This window comes from Nelumbo lutea, chromosome 2, assembly GCF_056320005.1.
Source record: "Nelumbo lutea isolate HS-2025 chromosome 2, American lotus-T2T, whole genome shotgun sequence".
NCBI classification, from domain to species: Eukaryota; Viridiplantae; Streptophyta; class Magnoliopsida; order Proteales; family Nelumbonaceae; genus Nelumbo; species Nelumbo lutea.
Genome location: NC_142685.1, coordinates 40,685,550 through 40,711,131, shown reverse-complemented (window position 1 = coordinate 40,711,131; position 25,582 = coordinate 40,685,550). Strand labels below are relative to the sequence as shown.

Here is a 25,582-nt window from a genome sequence, read left to right as displayed (position 1 = left end):
AAAACCTAAAGTGAAATGAAGGAGGAATAGGTATGATGGGCCCCCAAATGGAGAATTCTGGATCCCGGGGGGGCATGGCTCCCCTATGTCCCCTGGCTCTGCCCTTGGAATCAATTTTTGTTTGGTTGGTTGATTTGATGACATGGCATCTCAAAAATCGGTTTACATGACAAAAATGATAACGAATAACAAAATTCACTGATTTTTGAAAAATCATTAAGGAAAAAGCAACATCAATGCCAAACATTACCTAAGGTTATATTTGGAATTTTGGATAAGCAAGATTTATGATTTCAAAGCCAAAAATGATTTAGATTTGTTCTTGGGGCCTATAGGTGTTTCAGGTTTAGAGTATAACATTTTTAAAAACGCTCAAAACATTTTTTGGCTCAATTTTTATTTTCTACAGTGCAAAGCTAAAAACAAAAGTTTATCCGAATAAATCCTAAACTAACTATAACAAAGTTGAATTTCCACATTAAAAAGGAAATTTTGAACATCGGTAAAAGAAAAGAAAAGGACTTTGTAGAATCTTGTCTAGGCGGAGGAGTAATTATTTTTTGACTTTGGGGTTTGGATCAAAACCTTTTATGGGTGAATAAAGGAGAGGCAGATTAAGATTCTGGCCTAGCTTTATTGTAAAGGAATATGATTTTCACCTAATTATTAAGAATATTAATGCAATCTATTCTACAAGTCTTTACTAAAATTTAACCGACAAAAATTCCCTCATATATTTGAGAAACTTTTAAAATCCAAATAAAAATATAGATTTATTCATACCAAATCAAAATTCATCACAAACTCCCCCCTCCCCCGCCCCCAGAAATAGTTGATCCATTTGTCACCCTCACACCTTAGTTTCATACATGGACAAACAAAATTTATCAAGAAAATGAGGCTCCAATGCCAATTTGGGAATGAGAGTCCTTTTTCTTACAACTTAAATGGAAACCAGATTCAGTCAGTGCAAGTCCTGTTCAAACAACCATTATATCCTTACATTGGGAATGTCTCCCTGTATTCATAAGTACATAGATGTTCTTGATGCAAGGCTGTAAACACTGTTCGGATGGTGTTTGAACAGAATTTGCACTGACTGAATCTGATCTCATTTAAATGAATGTAATAAAAAATGGATAAATATTATATTTTAATTATGTTGAGTTTTGCCGATGCAAACCTTTTGGCTCAGATCGGAAGAAGTACAAATACAAATATGTAGAATGCAAAATCTTGTATTTTGTATTATTTTATACATATTTGTATTTGTATTGCATCCAAACTGGGCCTTAAGGGGATTGTTATTTATATTATAAATTCAGTATCACCGTTTTATGAAACTGCCCGAGTCATTAAATAAATGAAATTTTAGAATGCACATAACAAATTGTGTTAGGATCGATGGTCTTACCCAAGAGGGGTGAATTAGGTTGAGATTTAAAAAATTCAAATTTGAATTTTTAAATGTAAATCAATCAAGCTCAAAACTCTTCCCCTTACACCGAAGCTAAACCTTCTTGACAATGAAAATTAAGATACAATAGAATGGAGGCTTAATCAGTTTCATTCGATAGTTAATCAAAATGTTACTCTTCGATTAACCTAACTACTGAATAGAAGCAACTATAGCTACAAAACAAACAAACAAACAATGTAATAGTAGGAGTTATAGGGGTTAGCACTCAATAAATAAGAACCTACTAACAAGAATATGATAATTGCTGATAAATAAATAGAACAAATAAATCTATAGCCTACTATCTAATTAGTGATAGTTGAATATAAGTGCAGAATGTAAATAATTGTAGAAAATAAAATGAACAGTTAAACAAATGAATATAAGTGCAGAATGTAAATAATTGTAGAAAATAAAATGAATAGTTGAAAGTAAATGAACAATAAATTTAAATATTTAAATGGTAGTTGCACGTGGTGGTATGTGACTAAGTAGTTGGAGAGGGGGAAAGCCCAGCCACTAGAAGTAGTAGAAAGAAGGATATACTACAATATAGTAGTTGAGATAAGGACTGGCTATCCAAATATAATCAACTTAAGACTCAAGTAATGGTTAGTTTCTACCAAATCTTAAGGACAAATCTAATTATAGAAATATAAATATTGTTGAATAATAAATAAACAATAAATATAAGCAACAATAAAAGTAAATGCAAAGCAGTTAGAGTAATGGTTAGCAATGAGAAAAGTTAATACGCAATAAAGCCCCAAAATTGTTAAATCAGAGAGTTAATACAATAAATAGTGTAAGTTAATAGCTTAATAACTACACTAAATGATCTCAACGGATCAAGTTATTATAGTTATGAGATTGTTAGCAAAGAAAAACAAATTACAAAACTTGAAAGAAAAGTAAACATACAAGGCACACTAGATTTTGATAGAGGTTTGACTAATCTTGCCTGCATCATCTACCTTAGATCACCATTGAGGATTTACACTTATTAACCAAACTTCCTAGGTGCCATCCAAGCCTTTACAATCAATATGATTTTATGGATGCTTGCGAGTACCTGAACTGATTGGACTTTATTATAATACCAACCCAACTTGAATGAGTAGGGCTTTCGGGTGCCTATAGGACCTTATAGTTGGGCATGACAGACATACCAACAAGACCTTAATGTTGTTCTACTTGCTCAAAGATATTTCATTTTTTAGCATAGGAGTAGGCTTACAAGCAAGGGAAGCCTCTTAAAATGTAAATATAAACAATACAAACACAAACTATAGTTTAATTGCTAGAGTACTCAATAGATGCTCAACTCAATGAAGAGTATCCCAATAGATGGGTGAGATGGTACAAGCTTAGTAGCTTCTCAACTTTGTTGACCTCTAACATTCTTGAAGCTCAAAGGTCTCTTCAACAAAATGATTTTAGCCTGGCTTGCTTTCTTTGAAAAACAACTATATACAATATGTATAAGAAATGCACATGTTTTTCATAAGCCTTTATTCAAATCTCTTGCTTTCTTTTCACTTATCTTTGAATCAAGCTGATTTCCTCTATTTATAAAGGATTTGAGAGCAAGTGACTATTTTCTAATCATTGGAGGATTTTTTTTTCGTTTATTAATGATTCAAAAATTTCCCAACATATTAAAAGGCTTTCAAAAGATGATAGTAATCGCTAGAGCCTTCAAACGGTCAAATTTCTTTGAAGTAGTTGATTACTAATTCTTGTTAATCGATCATTTAACAAAAGAACAAATCTTTTTTTTTCCCTCTCTTGGTCAATCGGTTCCTCTATATTAATCAACTTGCAATACATGAATTCAATCTGCTTGAGTTAGTCGACTATGCTTTTTTACGTAGTCAACTAATCATCTCAAACAAGGCATATTCTATGCCTCAACTATCATAGTTAGTTGACTATACTTTTTAGGGTAGTTGACTATTTATTCTTTACAGTCCCGACATTTCATACCTTGATTGTCATAGTTAGTCAACTATGTTATATAGTTTATTTCTCATAGTTAGGATAAGCTTGCCTAATAGATAGCCAAATACTTGGAAACTTTGGAGATTTTTGTCCTAAGGTTTATAAACTTTTCCATTGGTTTTCAACAAATTTTTTTCCTGATTTTTAGTTTTTGCGTAAACTCAAGAAAACCTAGAAACCAAACCCATTAAAGTTTATGGTTTCTAAGGTTGATTGTATTGAGTTTTATCTTATTGAGCATCTATATAGTGCATCATACGATTAATTGCACCAAGATCCTAAAAAGATAAATACATTTTAAGTACCACTTGATATAGTCTTCTACTTTATAAAATGTTGTAGCAGATAGTCTTTGAGCAACTCCAAAACCATTAAGTCCATCAATAACCTTGATGCTTGAATTGCTTGAAGTTTCACTAGTTTAGAAAGATGATGGTGCAAATATCTCTTAAACACATGCAACTAACTTAGCAAAGCTTCCACTTCATCTTTTATAGCATTCTAGCTTTGATATATTTTTGGAAAAAAAAGCTCACTATAAATTTGATACACACTTAGTTACACTGCTAGTACTCTTAATAAATTTGTCATCATCAAAGCACATAGGATCAACAAGTTGAATCCATAACCTCTTGTTTTAATGTATTCTTTCATTACCATTAATTCACTTCTTTATTTGTGTTAATTAATGACTCTCTATTCTATATCCTATTTCATTATACATATATTTAAAAAAAAAATGTAAACTAAGTGACTTAAACCCTTAAAAATTAAGAAACTTGCCATCCATATACTATATTTTATCATGATAAAATTTGTAAAATATATTATATGACTCATATTATGTCACATCATCATGATTTGACCTTCAATTCAACTTTGATTAAACCTCTAACCACCATGAGCTTTTCTCATTTATTCTTATTTCAAAATTTATCTTATTTTATTTGATTTCAGTACCAATCAAGTAAAATAAGACCAAGGCTGAGTAAAGTAAAATGCAAAACAAAATTATCAGAATATACATTCTTTTCATTTGCACCCTAGTACAAAGTACATTTGTACTAGTTCAAATAATATTGCACACAGGTTTCAACGGGTCATTTGGGTTAGAGAATGCCAGAATGGTTAATAGCTATTAGCTGATCTCTCTCCCTCTGCTCCGTGAAACCGTGATTCTCATTCCTGGAAATGGATAGAGAGGAGGGGTAAATTGGGAGTATAGGAAAATCATTTTATTATTTATTAGTGGAACCAAAGCTGAGAGTTGTTATTGAAAGCGTGCAGTAATTGAGAAGTCTTTTGAGTGGAGTTTGTCTGGAGATGTCAGAGAGGTGAAAACAAAAAAAAGGGGAAATTGCCTGTGAAATGTAGGGCGACTGAGGGGGCAGAGCTGTAGCATTCGGTCTGCCAAGAACTCAGCAAACCCTCCTTTTTTTAAGCTCCTTCGGTCTTTCCCTTGTCGGCGACTTTTCCGATCATCCTCTCTGCCACCACCGACCACTCAGTAGCCTCTCCTCTCTAATAACTTCGTTTCTCCAGCGACTTCGCCGGAAAAATAACACAGCGGATGTCACAAATTAAAGCTCTTTGTTCTTCAATTTGAGAGAGGGAGAGAGAGAGAGGGAGGGAGAGCATAACTTTCTTTCTTTCTTTCTTTCTATTTGATCTATTTCTTTTCACTTGGGTTCTGAAACTTCGAGCTTCAGCGGATGAATCAATTTCGATTTTGATATATTCCGGGCTTTGGAGATCGCTTGACAGGAAATCTTTGACATTAGTTCTTGTTTCAAAGCAAGTTGAGCTGGGGGCTTGGACTGGCTTGATCTTTCGGTTTCTCTCATTCTTCCAATCCTTCTTTTTGTATTTCTGATTCATCTTCGGCTATTAACAAATACGGTAGGTTGTTGCAAGTTTGGATTGCCGGTTGTTTCTTCAGTGAAAAAGAGCATCATGGACAAGTATCCGGCTGAAATCCGAAATCGTTTCTCTTCTGGTGAAATGACGACTTGAAGCTTCTTCCCTTCCCAACTTTCCCGGCGAAGCGTGTGGAAGAAGTTGCCGGATCCTGTACGATGAAGGCGCTGGCGAACAGTGCTGCGTCAACGGCAAATGCGTGCGAAGGTTATTATTTTAACTCCGGAAAAATGCTTGTTTTATATTTCTTCCCAGCCGTTTCCGGCATTTTCGAGAAAAAAAGAGGTTGATTATTTCCCGAGAATTCCATTACCAATGAGATTGTGGCACGTGTCATTGCAGGAGAGAGAAAAAGCATCAACTCTGAACTATGGCACGCGTGCGCCGGACCTCTGGTCACCATGCCGCCGGTCGGTAGCTACGTCGTTTATTTCCCACAAGGCCACAGCGAACAGGTGCGTTAGGGTCTCCACTACCATGCGCCCTTCTGGTTATAATCTGTTATCCTGCTCCTCGCCCTCCTCTATACATGGTCATCTGTAGCTTGTTTACCAAAAGAGAATGTGCTGCAGATTGAATGACACGGTGGAAAAAAAGAGTAGAGAAACAAAAATGCATAGCAATTTTCCTTTGTGCTGAAGAAATGAAGTTGGTAGGAGTTAATCCTCATGGGAAATTTCAAAAATATTTGAAGTATCCATTCGTCCTTTGTTTGACAATTTGATGATTATTTATTCTTAGGTTGTTTTCTACATATCTTTATAATTCTTTTTTACTACATTTGCTTCCGGAAATCTTTTTCTTCTTCTGTTTTTCGAAAATTGAATTATTCCATAGAATTTGTTTTTTCTTTATTTTTTTTTCATATTTTTTATTGGTTCTTCTTCTTGTTTGTCAAAATCTTTCTTGTTTTCACAATTTTATTTCATGGGTTGCTTAGTGTTCTTATTATTTTCCACTTGTTTTCTGACTATTTGCTTTGTTTTACTCATTGAACTTTTGTCAAAGCCATTTTCAGTTTAATGTTTATCACTGGGCAAATGATCATTTCATCAATGCAGTCTTTTCTTGATTGTTAAAGATGCTTTTACTGAACATAGTTGCTGTGGAAAGATAAAGTCTAACCAAGGATTTCAAGAACCGTTTTGGTTTTTATCTTGTTAGTAAATGGCGAAAGTTATTAATGTTTATAAATTGTTATAAGGTACGGGTTTTCATAAAAAAGCAATTAATGATTTTGGAACAATATATAGTCCTTTTATAGTTTTATTTTGAATGCCCTTTATAAAGAATTCACTTGTATGTTCATGATATCATTGATGAGTATTGTATTCACAAATTACAGCAGCTTGTTATTGATAAAAAAACAGCTTGTTATTAAACTTATTTTGGGATAAAAATTTGTTGAAAATATCACTTCCTTTGTTTAATTTCTTGGTGTTCAAATATTACTTTTGATTTCTGTTAATTTTTAGTGAAATTGTAATGAAATGAAAATATTGTTCTTGGTGAATTTAAATTCTTGAGCTCTACTCCAAACACACCAATACACCATGGGTAAGCTTGAGTGTGTCTATTGTTGGAAATGAAATTTCTAGTTTTGTCTTCTATTGCTTTAGCATCATTGCACAAAATACCATAGGTCAGCTTGAGTGTTTCTATGGTTGGAACTGAAATTTGTAGTTTTGTCTTCTATTGATTTACTATCATTACATTCATAGGGAACTTATTCTGTTTTCAGGTGGCAGCATCTATGCAGAAGGATGTAGATGCTCACATCCCTAATTACCCTAATCTTCCATCAAAACTAATCTGCCTCCTTCACAATGTTACGCTACATGTATAGATTTGACTATCCTTTTCTTATTTTTTTCTCTGCAAACAAGTTTTCTATGCTAAAATGATGGCAAATATATTCAAATCTCATTTAATAATTATTATTATTTTTTGAAGGCGGATACTGAAACAGATGAAGTTTATGCTCAAATGACACTTCAGCCAGTTTCTACGGTAAGGATTATTATTCATCTATCTATCTATTTATCCATCCAAATTATGAGCATCTACTTGCATGTGTAATTAACAAGTGACTAATAAAGTATTTTCCATTAGTAAAGGGGATGTTTTTGTTCCTCATTTTAACATGCCTTGGGTGCATATAGGGAACATAGTTGCCACCTTATTTGAATAGGCATTTTGGGATTATAGCCAAATTAAGATGGCAGTACATCAAAATCTCACTGTCAACTCTCAAAACATGCTTTGCATGTTGTGTAGGCGAGAAATTCTAGCTAGAAGTTCCTCTCTGAAGTTCTGTTTTCTGAATCCATTAAATTTTCATGCAGTTCGACAAGGAGGCATTACTGCAATCAGATCTTGCACTCAAATCAACTAGACCACAAACAGAATTTTTCTGTAAAACATTGACTGCAAGCGACACAAGCACTCATGGAGGTTTCTCCGTGCCCCGCCGTGCAGCGGAGAAAATATTCCCCCCTCTTGTAGGAAGTTTTCCATTTCTGAAGCATTTTCTACATTAGAATTTATGGTTTTCTTTGGTGGTTTTACAGTTTTTCTTTTTCCTGTTTATAGGATTTCTCACAGCAGCCACCTGTTCAAGAACTGGTGGCCAGAGATTTGCATGATAATGTATGGACCTTCCGCCATATCTATCGAGGTAAGCAACTCTTCACTTTTGCGGGCGTGAAGATTTTATTCAATCTAGTGTCTATAATTGCACGATACTTGTATTTTTTTCTTCTAAAATCTGAGTAATAAATCCTGTTTCTGTTCATCATACAGGTCAGCCTAAAAGGCACCTACTTACAACAGGTTGGAGCTTATTTGTTAGTGGAAAGAGGCTTCTTGCTGGGGATTCCGTCTTATTCATTAGGTAATGATACAATTTAATGAATGTTTGGAAGTAGGCCCTGTCATGTTTTTATTAAAAAAAGGCAGCCCAGTGCACGAGGCTCCCACCTTTAATTTTTTATTGATCCTTTTTTTTTTTTGTAAATAATATCCTTTATAAATCTTGTGGTCATATTGTTCTGGTTCAATCTACTTGCTTTAGAGCCATCCAATTTTTCTAAGTGACATGTTCTGTCTTGTGGTTGTGCAGAGATGAAAAGCAGCAGCTCCTCTTGGGTATAAGGCGGGCTAACAGACAACCCACAAATATTTCATCATCAGTCTTATCAAGTGATAGTATGCATATTGGCGTCCTAGCAGCAGCAGCCCATGCAGCTGCAAACCACAGCCCCTTCACAGTGTTCTATAATCCAAGGTAATTGGCTTTTATTTGGACTGTTTATCTTTATTATTAAGTTTAGTTTCTAATCTCAAGCTTTGTTCTTTTGTGAAATTTATTGAATTTTGAAATCAAGTCGTTTTGAGTAGTTTCATTTCATGTAGTCCTAAACTGTAGATCTTGTTTCTGAATGGACTTTCTGAAAAACTCTTCATTATGCAGGGCTAGTCCTTCAGAATTTGTCATTCTTTTAGCCAAGTACTACAAGGCAGTATACAGTAACCAAATATCCCTTGGTATGCGGTTCCGGATGATGTTTGAAACTGAAGAGTTAGGAACGAGAAGGTTGTTATAAGTGATCTATATCCTCATAGATAGTACTGTAACTGTAATATCACTCATCTGCTAAATTATTCTGTTTCTTTCTTTCTTTTATTTCAAAATTGAAAAGCTTGGTTTGTTGCATAGTTGTCAAGGTGTCTAGGCGATTCTGAGCAACACTGGGGTGTCTAGTCACCCAGGTGATAAAGAATTTTATAATATAAAGAACTAACTTTTGGCTAGTTCCCTAGTTTTAAATACCATTCATCATGCATATTAATTTAAAAATAGCAATTTTCTTTATTAAACATAGTAATTTTCCTCTAAAAATGTGGCAAATCATCATATCTAAATGATAAAAATCTTTTAAATATATTAATTTCATTATTTTCAAAAGCAATACTACTATTATAAGTATTTAATGGAGCAATTTTATATCAATTAGCAACTATAGAAGGTTATAACTTCATATATTAAAATTCATCAAGATGGAAAGTAAATTAGAAAAAAAAGGATGCAGAGAGAGAGAATACAGCATTAAAACAAAGTTTAAATGATATTTAGTAAATAATAGAATGTATTCACACACATATTAATAAGATGCAGCAATATAAATGATATTATAATAAGGAACCTGCCTTATCATTTTGTTGCCTAGGCAGGTGCCTAGTCACCTATCTCCTAACTCAAGCTGAGTCTTGATCAAAGAAAAATGTAAAAGCACTTTTACACCATAGAAGGATACTAAGTATTTAACTTGCAGGTATATGGGGACAATTACGGGCATTAGTGATCTAGATCCTGTAAGGTGGAAAAACTCACAATGGCATAATCTGCAGGTATAGACGTATAATAAATGTTCCCATATGTATTGTAGAACCTAATTATAATCATCAATGTTGTTATAGAAGGTGGGCTGTATCATGATCATTATTTCTATACCATTTTAATAGGTTGGCTGGGATGAGTCCACAGCTGGGGAAAGGCGTAACAGGGTCTCAATATGGGAGATTGAACCAGTGGCAGCTCCATTTTTCATTTGCCCACCTCCTTTCTTCAGATCTAAGCGCCCAAGGCAACCAGGAATGCCAGGTTCATTATTTGTGATTTGCAAGCATGGCTAATGGCCAATAATTCTTTGGCAGTTTTTTTTTTTTTTTTTATAATAAATATCAGCTTCATCAAAGCTGGAAAAAACTCTCGAACTCTGCATATTATGTCCATTGATTAGGGCTACCAGAAAGAAATCTCCTGGATCAAATTTTGAGTTATAATGGGACTTCTTAAATAATGGAGTCTAAACCTCTTATAGGTGCTGGACAAAAGGGAGGCATACTGGAACCTTTATTGTCATGCCTTGTGGTTTTTCTTGTCTTTCTAACTTCAAACTGCTGGATAGAAGGTTACCTTGTAATGTAGTCTAATTTTCACGTTTGTATACTTTTTTAGTGGATACCTAACCAACCATCTTTCTGATGGTTTCGCAGATGATGAATATTCTGATTTGGATAACCTTTTCAAGCGGACAATGCCTTGGCTCGGTGATGATATCTGCATAAAGGATTCTCATACTCAGAATGCTGTGTTACCTGGCCTGAGCTTGGTGCAGTGGATGAATATGCAGAACAGCCCTTCTCTTGGCAACTCAACCTTGCAACCGGATTACTTGCGTTCTCTGGCTGGACCAGTTCTGCAGAACCTAGCTGCTACAGATATTTCCCGTCAGTTAGGCTTACAGGGTCCACAGGTCTTGCAGCCAAACAACCCAAACTTCAATATACAGAGGCCACCTCAGCAAATACAACAGCTTGAACAGATAACAAAATTACCAACTTCATTGAACCAATTAGGCTCCGTCATGCAGCCACAGCAACAGTTGGATGACATTAGCCAGCAACCCAGACAGAATTTAATTAATCAAACACTTCCTTCAAACCAAGCCAAGGCGCAATTGTTACAGTCTCAAGTTTTAATGCAATCTCCCCTTGTTCATCAACAGAAAGTGCTTATCGAGAACCATCAACTCCTTGCTAACCTTCCTCAGATCCCACAGCAGCAGCAATTGCAGCAACTACAGATACAACAGCAACAACAGCAGCAGCAGCAATTGCAACAACTACAGATACAACAGCAACAACAGCAGCAGCAGCATTTGCAGCAACTACAGATACAACAGCAACAGCAGCAGCAGAAACAACAACAACAATATCAACAACAACAGCAACAAGCTAATGGTCAAATCCAACAACAAAACCGTATGCCAGTTCAGCTCCCTCATCAAGTGAATCAACAGTTACAGATGTCAGAACATCAAATCCAGTCACAACTGTTACAAAAGCTTCAGCAGAAACAACAGTCACTCTTGTTGCAGCAGTCTACACAGCAACAGACACCACAACTAATTCAACTCCATGAGCAGCATAAGCAATTCTCGGAAGTTCCTCAAACTTTATCTAATCCCAACTCATTTGCTCAGCAGAACATGATCCCTCAGCATATAACAATTAATAACGCCCAGCCATGTATCCAGTTCTCTCATCCAGCACAGCAGCAGCATCAGGCACAGCAAAAGCTTCAGCAGCAGCTTCCTCTTCCTCCAGCACTGGCAACAAATATGCTTTTAACCACAGGCGGCAATATATTGACAGCTACTGGAGGGGCACAGTCAGGGATAACTGATGAGCTTCCTTCTTGTTCCACTTCTCTTTCCACAAACAACTGTCTTAATGTAGCCCAGCCCATTCTAAGCAGTAGGGCTTACCGTAGCACGTCATTGACAGTGATGCCTCAGTCCACAGTGATGCCTTCGAGTCCTAAAACATTGGAAGCCATGTCATCTGGCCCAAACTTGGCGAAAGATTTGCAACAGAAATATGTTGTTAAACCTTCAATTCCCATTTCTAAGAGTCAGACTCAAGGGGCTGTTACCCCACAAACATGTTTAAATGCAACGTCCCAAATGGATTGTTTGGACACATCATCAGCAACTTCAGTTTGCCTTTCCCAGACTGATGGGCCTTCACAGAACTTTCCGTTGTCCTCTTCCGATCAACAATCAATGTTGTTCAAAGACGCAAGTCAGGATGAGGAAGTGCAGACTGATCCTAGAAATAACACACTTTTTGGGGTTAACATTGATGGTCCTCTTGGGATACCTTCGACTCCTGATCCATTGCTGGCAAAGGCTGTTGGAGCAGGAAATGATTTTTTGAACAATCTTTCTTCAGGTGGCATGCTTGCAAATCGTGGAAATTCAAAGGAGACTCAACAGCATCTTTCCTCGGTTGTTTCTCAGTCATTTGGGGCACCAGACATGGCATTTAATTCAATCGATTCTACCATCAATGATAGTGGCTTCTTGGGAAGAGGCACGTGGACTCCACCAACCCCTCAATTTCAGCGAATGCGGACATTCACAAAGGTATTTTTTTTTTCAGCTAGAACTTATAATACGTAGAATTTTATTTTTCTTTTATTCTCCAGGAGCTTTACAAAATTGTCTTTTATGTGAAGGTATACAAGCGGGGAGCCGTTGGCAGATCCATTGATATAACTCGTTATTCTGGCTATGATGAGCTCAAACAAGATTTGGCACGTAGATTTGGAATAGAGGGGCAGCTTGAGGATCAACAAAGAATAGGATGGAAGCTTGTATATGTGGACCATGAGAATGATGTCTTACTAGTGGGCGATGACCCTTGGGAGTAAGTCCTTGGTTATCTTTTTTTTTTTTGGGGGGGGGGGCGCACTTGTTCATAGCGTCTATGGCCATATTTAACTTCATTATTACTTGCTTTCTACAATTGTCTTTGATGCTATTTCTTACGGAGTTTTAGCTGGTAAGGATATAATATTGATTTGTGGTGCATTTTCAGGGAGTTTGTGAATTGTGTTAGGTGCATCAAAATATTATCCCCTCAAGAAGTTCGGCATATGAGCTTGGATGGAGATTTTGGAACCGGTGTCCTTCCAAATCAGGCCTGCAGTAGCTCTGATGGAGGGATTGCTTGGAGAAGTGGTCAGTGTGACCAGAACTTAAGTAATCCTTCTGCTGGGTCGTATGATCACTGAAAGTTTGCATGGAGATGTGTTTGACACAGCAAGAGACTTCCCATATAAGATCATATTAATCAGCCAGTGAGTGTATGTGTGGGATCTCCAAGTGCTGATATTTGCTGCTTCAGATCTTAATCTTGCTACAAGTTTGCAGAAGGTGCAAGAAAATAATGCTGGTAACAAGACACCGAAAACTATCTTCCATAGGCAGTCAAGGATCATTTGCTTACTTTGAATCAGCAATGGAAATATTGAGGTCAGAGCCAGATGAAATAAAGATCAAATTTCCCTCCCAGGGGCCTTGCTGAAAGCACCGGAGCTTGGTATTTGTACCACTTGTTTTCAAAATGTACACTTGTAGATTTATTTCTGTTTTTACTCCCTCGGTTAAATGCTTCTGTAAATCATGAGTACTGTACCCTAATATCGGCACAACAAGCCTTTACAGAGAATGGAATGGAACATTGGGCATTCATCCCATATGTGATATTTCACAAGTTGATCTGTCAAAAACCAAAATAAAGCATTCAAATAGTGATCAAATGAAATGGTGTGGTGTGTTTGGTCGATGGTTTTGTCATCAGGCCGGTCAATAGATTTTTCATGCTTAATGGGTTTCGGCCCCTCTGGATTGGTTTAACCGGCTGGGTCGTCAATTGGTTGCAAGCATTTATCCACCATGTCAAATTAAACTCTCAAGGCCGTGTTGGAGAGTGCTTTCCCAACGGGTTTTTTTTTGCGCTTTTCACGTTGGGGATGCTAAAAAAGCCAGTCAAATTCCTTTGGTGAAAAGCAAAAAGCTCAAAAATAGAGGTGCTAAGTTGGGCTGGCTGAGACAGGTTTTAGCTCAACCTAGGCCTATAGGCCCAAAAGTTGAGCCTGAGTTTGAACTATCCAACCCGAACTCATCCTACACTAAAATTTGGTGCATTTGGGTTGGGTTTAGAACTAGATCAGGTTTGGGTTGGTTAATCAACACATCAAGAATTGTCAGAAAATTTAAGGGTAAAGGTCCAGGTATGTTAAATTAGCTCATGTTTTTATCCTTCATGAAAACTATGAGCCTATATATTATATATAATCGGATTGGACTAAAAATTTATAACTGCATGGGGCCTGATTTGAAAAATAAATTCAAGTCCAAATTGATCGGAGTCCGATATATTGACATGCATATTGAATCTTGATCTAAGGGTTTAATTATCGGATTGAATGCGGGAGTAACTGGATCTGATCTGATCTGCTTGCAGCCCTAATATTCCCAATTATACTATTTTCCAAATATGTAATAATGAGGATGGGGATATTCCTCACTTTGTTCCAGGCTGTAATCTAGCCCAATCCATATGGGCCTCCGGACATCCTTTACAAATTGGCTAGTCCACAGTCAAACGCAGTCATTCATTACAGACGTAATGTTACATGATTTCATAAACAATGATTATAAGCAAAGAAATGAAAAGATTGATTTGTGTGTGAATCATTAATCTAATCCCTTTACAAAGTCCATGATAAAACCATTCATTACAGATGCGAAGCCGTCACAGACCTCGGTCCAAGGACCCCTCAAATGTTAATCGGCATCTATGGTTGATAATACAATTGACCTATAAAAATGCCTTTAATCCTGCACAAAGCTTATCCCTCTCAAGAAAATTCATGCAACTAAACATACAAATTGCTGGTATTACTTGTCCCCTCCACCAAACATCCCCATCATGTCTTTTGAAGAACCCATTTGTTTCATCAAATTTTGTAGGCCACCCATACCACCTATTTGCTTCAACATTTGTGGTGGAAGGACTTTACTCATGTGCTGTGCATTCATATTTCGAGATAATGCACTCATTTCACCCTTCTTTGGAATCTTGAGCCCTTTCATTTTGCTCCAAATCTTGGCAAGGCGCTTATATTCTTCTAACATCTCCATCACTTCTCTAACAGGGCGACCAGCACCTCGTGCTATCCGCATCATCCGAGACTCGTTCATAAGCTTTGGGTTATTACTATCCAACTCTGCAAAATTAAGAAAGAAAAATTGGCCCCTGGGGGAAGAACAGTTAAGAAAGGGAGGGATGGGAAAATCAGACTAGAAGATGTTGCTAGAATGCTGGCCTTACAGACACTGAAGCCTGGGACATCGGTTGAATTCAACAAATAGGTCATGCTTAGGCCTAGAGTTCTGGCTAACATATAGCAATTGATAACCTGAAATTTGCTTTTTAATTCTTGTAAGAATTTTTCATATATTATTTCTTAAGGTAAAATTCCCATGGAAACGCAACTCAATTAGGGATGGAAGTAGTCTTGGTGTTTCTTCTCTCCCCTATTTATTTTTTTTTGAAGGGGGAGGGGAGAGGTTATTTACATAATTAAGCAGCCCCAATTGTCACCCAATTTCTTCATGGACGAAAGAATAGCCCCTCTAATTTTACCAGTAGTATGTTATAAACCATATTTTGTACCTTCATTTGTCATGGAATCCATCATAGTCATGTAGCGCTTGATCTTTGCTTGGCTTTCCTTTTCACGACCTTTTGGCATCAACTCTGCACTAAATCCTGGAAGCATAGAAAAAACCTACAAAGAAAAGAAAGCAGTAGCAAATCAGAAAAAAAGGTATTTGTGTGATAGCAAGTAAAACAAAGTGAAAAGAAAGAAGGTTATAACACTATGACAAAAAAAACACACCCAACCACAATAAAATTGCAAAATTGCAACTGTCTTAATATTTGTTAGGTTATTTGTCTTTTCTTATGGATAACAGGCAATTTCTAAAAAAATGATAAGCCAGTACATAAGGTAAAGATGGGAACAACTCCCTCAGAAACAATTCACTCCTGATCACCCCTTTCCTAACAGGACAATCAAATTATTGTGTTTGTAGAAATGAACATCCATCCAACAAAGGATATGGCACTGAACAGAAACAGAATGGTGAAACAGGATTCATGTAGCCAACCCCATACAGTTGGGACAAGGCTTAGATGTCTCTTTCATGAGAAGATCCAAATCATTTTGCATCAAAGTGCTGGTTCCAGGGCCATGCTATTAGAAAGGCTTACTAAAGTCGTCTATACAGCCTATGAAGTCAGCTGGTGGTCCCATCAATGATATCCATTTTAATGAATGTCGTAGATTTTAATAGAGGATTATGTTTGGAGATATTTGGAGTAAAGTTCAATTCAATGAGTTTAATGATTTTTAAGAATTTCTTGAAGGAAAATAGTGGAAAATGGTACTGGTGTTTTTTACAAATATGAAGTTAGGTCCCTATCCAATATACCATCCCAAGACCCCAGATGTCTAGGACTTACATTGGGTAATGCCCTTTGACAATTTCTTGATTTGTGCATGTCATTCTTGTGCAGGGGCCATGCTACTTCATGAGCAGTCATCTATGATTGTGGTCTGTAGTGGAAGAAGAAATGTGTTGATATTTTATTTGCTCTTTTAAGTCTCTTCTTTCCTTACTAGATCTACTATATTATCATTTGTTTTCAAGAAGAGGGGGTTGGAAAACATGGAGTTCAGGTTGGCGACTACATGGAGAAGAAGGCTGGAGGTTGAAGCTAAAAAGTATGTGCTTGAAGCTTGCAGAAACAAAGGACAGGAGTGCTTGAAGATCAGAGAAGAGAAGAAGACCACCATTTTTCTTTGCAGGGATGCAGTGTTTTGGCTGAAAGGTTTCGCGGATGCAGTTATGTATAGCATGAAACAAGTTGGATGGAAAGGGCAGTTGAATAGGGGAAGAACGAACAATGTAGCGGAGCTGAGAAACAATAGAAAGGGGTGGTTTGTAGTAGTCACAGAGAGCTTTGGAAAAGTCACAGGAAGTACGTGTATTCCAGAAGGAAATAGGAAGACAGGGTGTTAGGGTTATGCAGATAAGTTGCAGGAATATCTGGTAGTGATGGAGAGGAATGAGAAGGTTCAGCAAAAAACCTCAACTGAGAAAACAGAGGTGGGGGTGGGAGAGAACGTTCAGATTGAAAAGGGAGAGCAAAAATCCCAGAAGGTAGTGGAGGAATACATTGTGTGCTCTGTTAAATCAAGCAAAATGGAGTTTGAAGTGGACAGGCAGGATTGGAGGAAAAAATTTGTGTTGATAGCTGGGAGGATGGTCGCGGATTGGCAGCTAGTTGCAGAGGAGATAAGGAATAAATTTAGCAACAGAGATCCTGTTCTGGTGTTACCTTTCTCCAAAAACAGAGTCATTCTTGACAACCGGGGGGGGGGGGGGGGGAGGTAGAACTCTCTGCCGTTGATAGTTGTTGAAGAATGGTGTATGTCTTGTAATGAGCGAGACATCACTGTTGCTTGTTTTGGAATCAAGCTCCTTGGGGTGCCATTCAACCTCTGGAACAAATCTTTCGTTGGAAAATTAGTCCACATGATGGGTGGTGCAATGGCGGACTGTACCCTCAGGGACCTGACAGCGATCAAGGCGAGAATCCGAGGGCTGAAGCCGGAGGAGGTTCCACGGGTGGTCACTTGCTTCTCGAAGGGCCTTTGGAGGAAGATCCGGGTCTTGACGGAGGTGGCCATAAGCATTATGTTTACATCCAATGTGCCTATACGTTTCTGGAGTGATGCTATTCTTACAACAGTATATCTCATCGATCGAATTCCTCCACGAATTCTTGACATGAAATCTCCTTGTACCCTTTTATATCCTAATAAAGAGTTATTTACCATCCCCCCTCAAAACCTTTGGGTTTATTTTCTTTGTTCAGATTCTTGGACCCCATCGTTCCAAATTTGATCATAAGGCCTCAAAATGTATCTTCTTTAACCTTGCTTGCTGTATATGTGGATGATATTGTAGTAACAGGGAGTGATAATAATGAGATTGAGTCCCTTAAGCAACTCTTTCATCAAGAGTTTGAGATGAAAAGTCTGGGAGAGCTACGATACTTCTCGGGCATTGAGGTATCTAGGTCCAAGCATGGGATTTTTGTTTCTCAAGGAAAGTATGTTCTTGACCTATTGGAAGAAACTGGAAAGTTGGGTGTTAAGCCTGTTGACATACCCATTGAACAGAACCACAAGATCAATGCAAAGGGTGGAGAGCCTCTTGAAGATAAAGCTATGTTCCAATGGTTAGTTGGAAAACTTCTCTATCTTTGTCTCACACGACCCAACACCAGTTATGCAGTCAGTGTTGTTAGTCAGTAATATGCACTCTCCTAGAACTACTCACCTCCTTGCAGTTGAGAGGATATTGGCATATTTGAAGAGGTGCCCAGGTAGAGGCATTTTGTTCAAGAATAATAATCACATGAAGATATAAGTTTACACAGATGCTGATTGGGCTGGGTGTGTTGATGATAGAAGATCTACCTCTGGTTATTGTGCTTTTGTAGGAGGTAATCTTGTCTCTTGGAGGAGTAAGAAACAAAATGTTGTTTCTCGTTCCAATGCTGAAGCTGAACATAGGTCCATGGAAAATGGTGACTGAGATTCTATGGTTGAGATCATTATTTGAGGAGTTGGGTATTGTTTATGAGAAGCCCTTAATGCTGTACTGTGATAATCAGGCTGCCATTAATATAGCCCATAATCTAATATAGCACGACAGAACTAAGCATATTGAAGTGGACCAACATTTTATCAGAAAAAGGGTTACATCTCAAGAAGTATGCCTTTCATACATCACCTCCGACATGCAGCTTGTAGACCTTCTCACCAAGGCTGTTTCAAGGAAGAAGTTCGAGGCAGATCTATGCAAGTTGGGAATGACAAATATCTATTCCCAACTTGAGGGGGAGTGTAGAGAACACTAATGTGGTCCCCATTGTGTTCGTATGTCAGCATTCAGTTATTAGTTAGGATTAGTCTATTAGTTATGATTAGGATTAGTATTTCAGCTTTATCTTATCTTATCTTATCTTGCCAAGTAAGCAATTCAGTCCTTTTACAATTATGACACTATGTATATAAATTTAAGAGTGGGGTGGCTGTTTCTAATACAACCACTCTCTCTTTACTCAAAAATCTCTCTCAAGCTCTCTCTCTCCTCTCCTCTTTTTCTTCTCTTTTAGTTTCTGTTCTAAACCTAAGACTAGTTGCAATCTTGTACGACTACTACTATGACTCTTAAATGTTGTTCTTTGTGGTTGTACTTGGCTTTGCTCAAGCATGTCTAATAGGTATATATTCCATTCGCCTCATGGCCACTGTCAATCACCTTTTGAGATTTCATGTCTTAAAAAGGTTACGCTACAATTTAAGGATATAGTTAAATTACTAATTGAAAGTAAATTAGTATTAAGCTTATGCTTGTGATAGGGGTAAGAGATCCATCAGCAAGGAATATTTTGTCTCAACCAAATAAAAGTTGGTAGGTGGTGAATAAATGTGAAACACTGGTCATAAGGTCAAAAGCACCAAAGTCTATTATCCAAAGGATTTTACAATTACCTAAAATAGTAGCATGATTTGCAGTGGCATGGATACTTGAGTGTGCATAGGCAAAAGAGGAACCGGTCTATGAAGGAGTAGGTGCTATAGTTGTAGACTCCAAATGACTAATTATTTGTCCATATTTCTCATATTCAGCCCTAGTGGCTGCTAGCTGTTCCCTCATAGATTTCTTAGCACCCAACCCCTGTTCACTCTATGAGGAGGTGGCTACATTTGCATTGCCACCTTTCCCATTCTCATCTTTTGCTAAAACATTCTGCATCACAATATCATATTCGGGGTTCATGAATTTTTATAGATTGAGACCATGCCAAAAAATTTGTTCCATCCAACTTTATTGTGGTTACTGCTCCTAACCATGGTTTCAAATGTCGCCAAATGTTGCTAATGTCACCCGACATGTGTCGATGTCGAGGCTCACCAACATGAAAATGGATGGTAATATAAAAATTACATTATGTCAGTCAACATTTCCTATATTTCAGAAATGTTGACCAAATCGGTCCAAATAACAAAAAAAAAAAAAAATACAGTTTTTCCTATTAGTATATTATATTAATATAATACAGTATATTAATATAGATTATTCCATTAATATTTCTATTTAGTATTTCAAATAAAAATATTTATAAAAAGAATTAACGAAATATAAAAACAAAAGAATAAATTAATTACTTTATAATATAAAACATAACATTTTTCAAGTAATAAAATATTAACTAGTTAGTATTTTTTTAAATATTTATTAAAATCAGAAAATGTTTATTAAATTTTACAATAAACCATATTCTACAATTAATATAAAAAATCAGAATAAATTTAATAAATTTTACAATAAATCATAATTTATTATAAATTTAGTATTAAAAATCATAATAAATTCATCAAGTTTTATAAGAAATCAGAATTTATCATAATCTTAATACTACAAAAAAGAGAATCAGTTTATTAAATTTATAATAAAACACAATGTATTATAACTTTAATATTTAAAAAATCAGAATAAATGTATTTCTATTTACTAGTGTGAAATAAATATATTAGAATTTATAATAAATCAGAACTAAAAATAAGAAAAGAAAATATCAGATAACCTTGTAAAAACATCAAAATGCATAACAAATCAGTAAATCGTCATTTACTAATTTGTTATTGATCTCAGTTTCTTAGCTTTATATAATGGTTGGGAATAAGATAATAGTCTAGAAATATGTATTAATGCTTCTTTTATCATTTTACAAAATATTTTTGCATATTTCCACATATTTCATAATATTTCCACAATGTCTCTAATTTTTGCAATATTTTCCCTCGACATTTCCGACATATGTCCTATATTTTGGCAAGCGACATTTCCATCGACATCGACATTTTAAACCTTGCTCCCAACAAATCTCCACAAGCCCTCCATGGCAAAACCCAGAGTATGTGGGGTATTTTGTCTCACCTCCAATTTGCTCCATTAACTCAACGGAAGCAAACAAAAATCAAATTAGGATACTGAATCACTAACCTAAAGCCAAAACTGCTCCTCAACCACCCAAAGCTACAGTTTCACAAGATCCGACAACCTGAAGGAGAGAAAGTCCAACCACTACTACCAAGGATTCCATAACCCTTTCCAACCTGGAACGATCTCAAAGAGCATCACAAAACTTCTCTTCAAGCCCCAAGCACAAGCTCTAAAGTGTCTCTAGAATCCTTAGTTTAGTTTCTCCAGTTATTTAGGGTTTTTGGGAAAATCTCCAAGAACCTATCTTGGGGCTCAAACTAAGGGTAAGTTCCTCTTAAAACCCTCCCAAACTGGGCTGTATAAGCTTCAAATCAATCAGCAAATCAGTTCTCCATACACACTGTGTATAGACCTAAAAGAAGAAATTGAAGAAGATGGGAACCTGCTTTGATACCAAGTCGTAAATCACACCAACAATAATTCTGAAAATTAAAATAAAAAAAAAGAAAAGTGGAAGAAAGAGATGTTCTGAAAGATTTAGAAGGAAGAGAAGAGAATGGAAGAAAGGGGAAGAGAATGGGAGATGATTGATCCTTTCTCTCTCTGTCCCTCTATTTGATTAAATATGTGCTGAATAATGAAGTATGTAAAGTTACATGAGTGCCCCTAGTTGGATGGTTGTCTCAAAGAGCATAAAAAAGAATAAGTATTAAGGCCCATAAAGAAGGCCCACTACATCAGAAATAAAGCTACTAAAAATAAATAAAACTAAGGCCCATTTAGCCCAATCACTCCACAAAACCCATACATTTGGGCCTTACAAAGCTTCCCCCTTCAAGCTAAGCATAGTTATCTATCATGCCCAACTTGCACAACAATTCCGAGAATATTAATTAGTGAGATCCTTAGTGAACGCATTGGCTGTCTGTCTTGTAGATGGCATATATGGAATGCAAAGATCTCCAAAAACAATTCTCTGTCTCACAAAGTATCTATCAATTTCAATGTGCTTAGTTCTGTCATGCTGAACAGGATTATTAGCAACGTTATTTTCTGCTTGATTGTCATAATATAGTTTTAAAGGCCCAATGATAACCATTCCCAGTTCCTTTATAAGGATCGAAAGCCACAATACTTCAGCAACTCCATGTGTCATAGGCCTATGCTCTACTTCAACACTTGACCTTGCTACCATGGTCTATTTCTTACTTTTCCAAGTAACAAGGTTTCCTCCTATAAACATGCAATACCCAAGGAGAGTTTGAAAATTTGAGATCGGTTAGGAAGAGATTGCTTGATAGGCTAGATTGAAGTTTGTGAAAATTTAAGATCTGCCTTGCTCATCCTCATTCTCCCTTCACTCTCATATGGTCCAAATTATCCAGGCTATGGTTTCACAATTGGAACTATTCATTCTCAAGGGCAGCTTTTTAGTTGATTTCTTGATCATTCCCTTACTAAGGATGAAAGTTTGAAAGTTTCTCTTGTGGTCAGGTTTCTCTCCATGTAACATCTTGTTTGCCATTTTATCTTGTAAGGTTCCTTGTCTCCTATACAATTATTTTTATGTATAGAAATAATACAGTATCAGATCTCAATCCAACTGAATTGGGGTCAATTATAAATACATCTACAATTTGAGATCCATTTTGCTTAATTGAATTAAATTCTGAGTAGAACCATATAAGGATCTGATCCATTAATAGCCCTTCTTTGGGAACTCAAGGATATGGTACTTTACAATTTTCTCTTAATATGTTCTGCATTATGGATTAGGAGGGAAAAACTTATATAAGATAGAATAATAAACAACAAACCTGACCAATGGGACCCATTTTGAGTATGTTCTGAAATTGCTCATACATAATACGTAAAGTGAAGTTGCCTTCAGAAAGCTTTTGTAGAAGCTCAGGCTGTTGATCCATAGGCACAACTTCATGAATTTTGTCCATGAACCCAGACCAATCACCCATGCCTGATAGGAACAAGATGTAAAATGTGAACATGTAATACACTTTTGGGTATTAAATAATATCATAAACTTTCAAGTTGTTATAAATCAAACACAGGTGCCGTTGTGATTGAGGGTGCAGCTACCTAATAGACGACTAACAAATGGTTTGACATCAAAAACTTCAAACTCATCCATGTGTTCTCCAGTTCCAATGAATATTACAGGACTTTTTGTAGCAGCAACTCTGCAAATATGAAGCAAATTTTGATTAAATATATATATATATATATATATATATATTTTTTGAAACAGGTAAGGTATTTAATTGTATTAAAGTAAAAAGTATCAGCCCATGTACAATGAGAGCCTGTACAATGGGAATATACAAAAGTGTCAACAAAAGAAAGGTCCAGCTTGCAAAAAAGAGAAAAGCTGGACACCCCTGAATGCCCTTTGTACACTTAACCAAGAACACAAAAAGCCTATAACCTTGAGAGGGCCCAAAGTGTAGTAAAAAATTCGGCTGTTCATTTCCTTCCAGAGGGCCCAAAGGATGGCAGATGGGAAGATCCTCCAAAGCTGTTTGCCCCTAGTGTTCAGGCCCTTGAGAGGCCATCCTTCCAAGAGCTGAAGAGCTGATTCAGGTAGGCAAGATTGGACTCCAAAGCAGGAAAAAGCCAAATCCCACAGCTGGGAAGAGAAGCTGCAATGGATGAAAAGCTGGTTGGAGGATTCAGGAACTTCATTGCATAGGAAGCATAGGATGTTCAGTAAGAGCATCCTCCTGAGCAGCTGATCAGTGGTAAGACATTTACCCAAAACTGCAGTCCAAACAGAAAGGAAACCTTGGAAGGGGCATGAAAATTCCAGATCAAGGCCCAAGGGAAGTCAATACCCTCACATGGTAGCAAGTTAATGTAGAAAGACTAAGAGGAGAACTTTCCTGAGTAGCTCCAAGACCAGAATCTTTCATCTTCAGTCTGTCGATTAGGCTGGATGCTTTGAACTAGGTTTAACAGTTCAGTCAGAGGGCCAATTTCCCAATCATTGAGGTTTCTTCAGAAAGTGGGATCCCAAATAACCTCCCCATTCACAGAATCAAAGCAGTCTTCAACCACAACATCCTTATCAACAGCGATCTCAAAAAGAGAAGGAAATCTCTCTTGTAGAGTCTGGTTTCCACACCACCTGTCATGCCAGAATTTGAGGTGATTACCTTTACCAACCTTGCACCTGATGCCCCTCAAGAAAACAGGGAGAATAGAGGCTATGTTACTGCATAGAGCACATCCATAGTTGTCAAGGTGACAAGTCGCCCTTTGAGGCTCACCTCGCCTAATCGCCTAACAGTTTTCTACTTCCTATTATAAAATACTTTTTTATTCATTCTTTTTTGAGATTATAATTATAAAATAGACATTATTAAACTAAAATAATCATTTTGTGTGTTTATATACTAATTTCTTTTTATTATTTTCTTATTTATTAGGGTTTAATCGACACAAACATTGCTAAATGCTGTATTGAACCCTCAAAGACTTAAAAACCTGAACCAATAAGTAAGGAAGAACTACAAATTTTATCTAATCAGCACATTTTCCTCTTCCATATCTTCTTCTTCTTCTTCTTCTTCTACTACTACTACTACTACTACTACTACTACTACTACTACTACCAATACTTTTTATTTTCTTCTTTTCCTATAACAAAAATAAGGGTTCAGCCCCCATATTTTTTAATTTTATTTTCCTTCTTCCTTTTCTTCTCATGAATATGTTGATTTTCTATACTTTAGTATGAAAATTATACTTTTCTTATGAAAATCATGAATAATTATTAAAGAAATATGATTATGGTACCTAGGGAACTACCCTAGGATCAATGCTTTTAACATAAAAAATCCATCGCCTAGGCGACTAGGCGACAAGGCACCCCCCAGTCGCCTAGCCTTGCCTTGGTGCCTTGAAAACTATGAGCACATCCCTTATTTATCTTCAACAATCCTTCTCCAAAGGCTGTATCTCTCCTTGATTAAATATCGATGTTAATGCAAAAGTAAAACAAAGAAAAAACAAAAGATAAAAGCTACCTAGACTATTATTATTAAGACCAGAACTACTAAAGATAATGAAATTAGTACTTAAGCTCAAAACAAGGTAGAGCTTCAACTCTTTCCCTCATTTATTTTTGATAAGTAAAGAAAAGCTTCCATTAAAACAAAAAAGAGGTTTACAATCTGATGAGTGACAAGTCATCACCCTGATACAAAACAAACTACGAAATCAAAGTTTTCCACATTACATATTTGAATACCCAAGACCTCCCCCAACTTATTCCCCAAATCCTTCTTGCCTAAATTCTGGGAGAACCAACACCCAATCTGCCACTGATCTGCTAACAGCGGCTACCATCCTATCCATACTGCAAGCTTTGTCTTCGAATATTCTTCTATTCCTCTCCTTCCATATGTTCCAACATATGACAAACGGAATGCAGCTCCATATCATCATCACCTTCTTGCTTCCACTCAGCCTAGGCCACGTAGAGAAAATTTCTGCAGCTAAAGCTGGGTGAAAGCCAGAAACTCCAAACATAACAGTAGACAATCTCCACATGAAACCAGAAAACTTGCAGGAGATAAATAGATGACCGACATTTTCCTCCTACTCCTCACATAGACAGCACCTATTAGCCATATGGAATCCTCTTGACTTCAGATGATCAACTGTCAATATACTATCCATT

General features: G+C 36.5%; 2 protein-coding genes across 2 annotated transcripts in view; one reads left to right on the top strand and one right to left on the bottom strand.

The window, feature by feature from the left end:
- The first annotated feature begins 4,566 nt into the window (after window positions 1–4,566).
- LOC148870060 (auxin response factor 19-like) lies at window positions 4,567–13,501 on the top strand. The gene is made up of 14 exons (XM_088973805.1): window positions 4,567–5,584; window positions 5,720–5,832; window positions 7,119–7,217; window positions 7,331–7,387; window positions 7,723–7,878; window positions 7,970–8,054; window positions 8,180–8,270; window positions 8,499–8,663; window positions 8,850–8,972; window positions 9,712–9,787; window positions 9,902–10,040; window positions 10,436–12,369; window positions 12,462–12,652; window positions 12,824–13,501. Exons 1-14 carry the CDS (start codon window positions 5,536–5,538, stop codon window positions 13,017–13,019), a joined length of 3,474 nt encoding a protein of 1,157 aa, XP_088829931.1. The 5' UTR covers window positions 4,567–5,535; the 3' UTR covers window positions 13,020–13,501.
- A 959-nt stretch (window positions 13,502–14,460) lies between these two features.
- LOC148870059 (signal recognition particle subunit SRP54 2) overlaps window positions 14,461–25,582 on the bottom strand; it is a 72,586-nt gene continuing 61,464 nt past the window's right edge. Inside the window, exons 6-9 of the mRNA XM_088970943.1 lie at window positions 22,981–23,081; window positions 22,701–22,858; window positions 15,470–15,584; window positions 14,461–15,020 (exon numbers count right to left, since the gene is read on the bottom strand). Coding sequence (XP_088827069.1) covers window positions 14,692–15,020; window positions 15,470–15,584; window positions 22,701–22,858; window positions 22,981–23,081 — 703 coding nt within the window. The 3' untranslated portion in view covers window positions 14,461–14,691. The remainder of the gene's footprint in view (window positions 15,021–15,469; window positions 15,585–22,700; window positions 22,859–22,980; window positions 23,082–25,582) is intronic.

Excerpts from the sequence above, each read along its gene's own strand:
- LOC148870060 (XM_088973805.1), top strand. The coding sequence starts at position 5,536 with ATGAAGGCGCTGGCGAACAGTGCTGCGTCAACGGCAAATGCGTGCGAA. Across the intron at positions 8,271-8,498 it reads GATTCCGTCTTATTCATTAG|AGATGAAAAGCAGCAGCTCC; the intron begins GTAATGATACAA and ends GTGGTTGTGCAG. Across the intron at positions 12,370-12,461 it reads GAATGCGGACATTCACAAAG|GTATACAAGCGGGGAGCCGT; the intron begins GTATTTTTTTTT and ends TTTTATGTGAAG.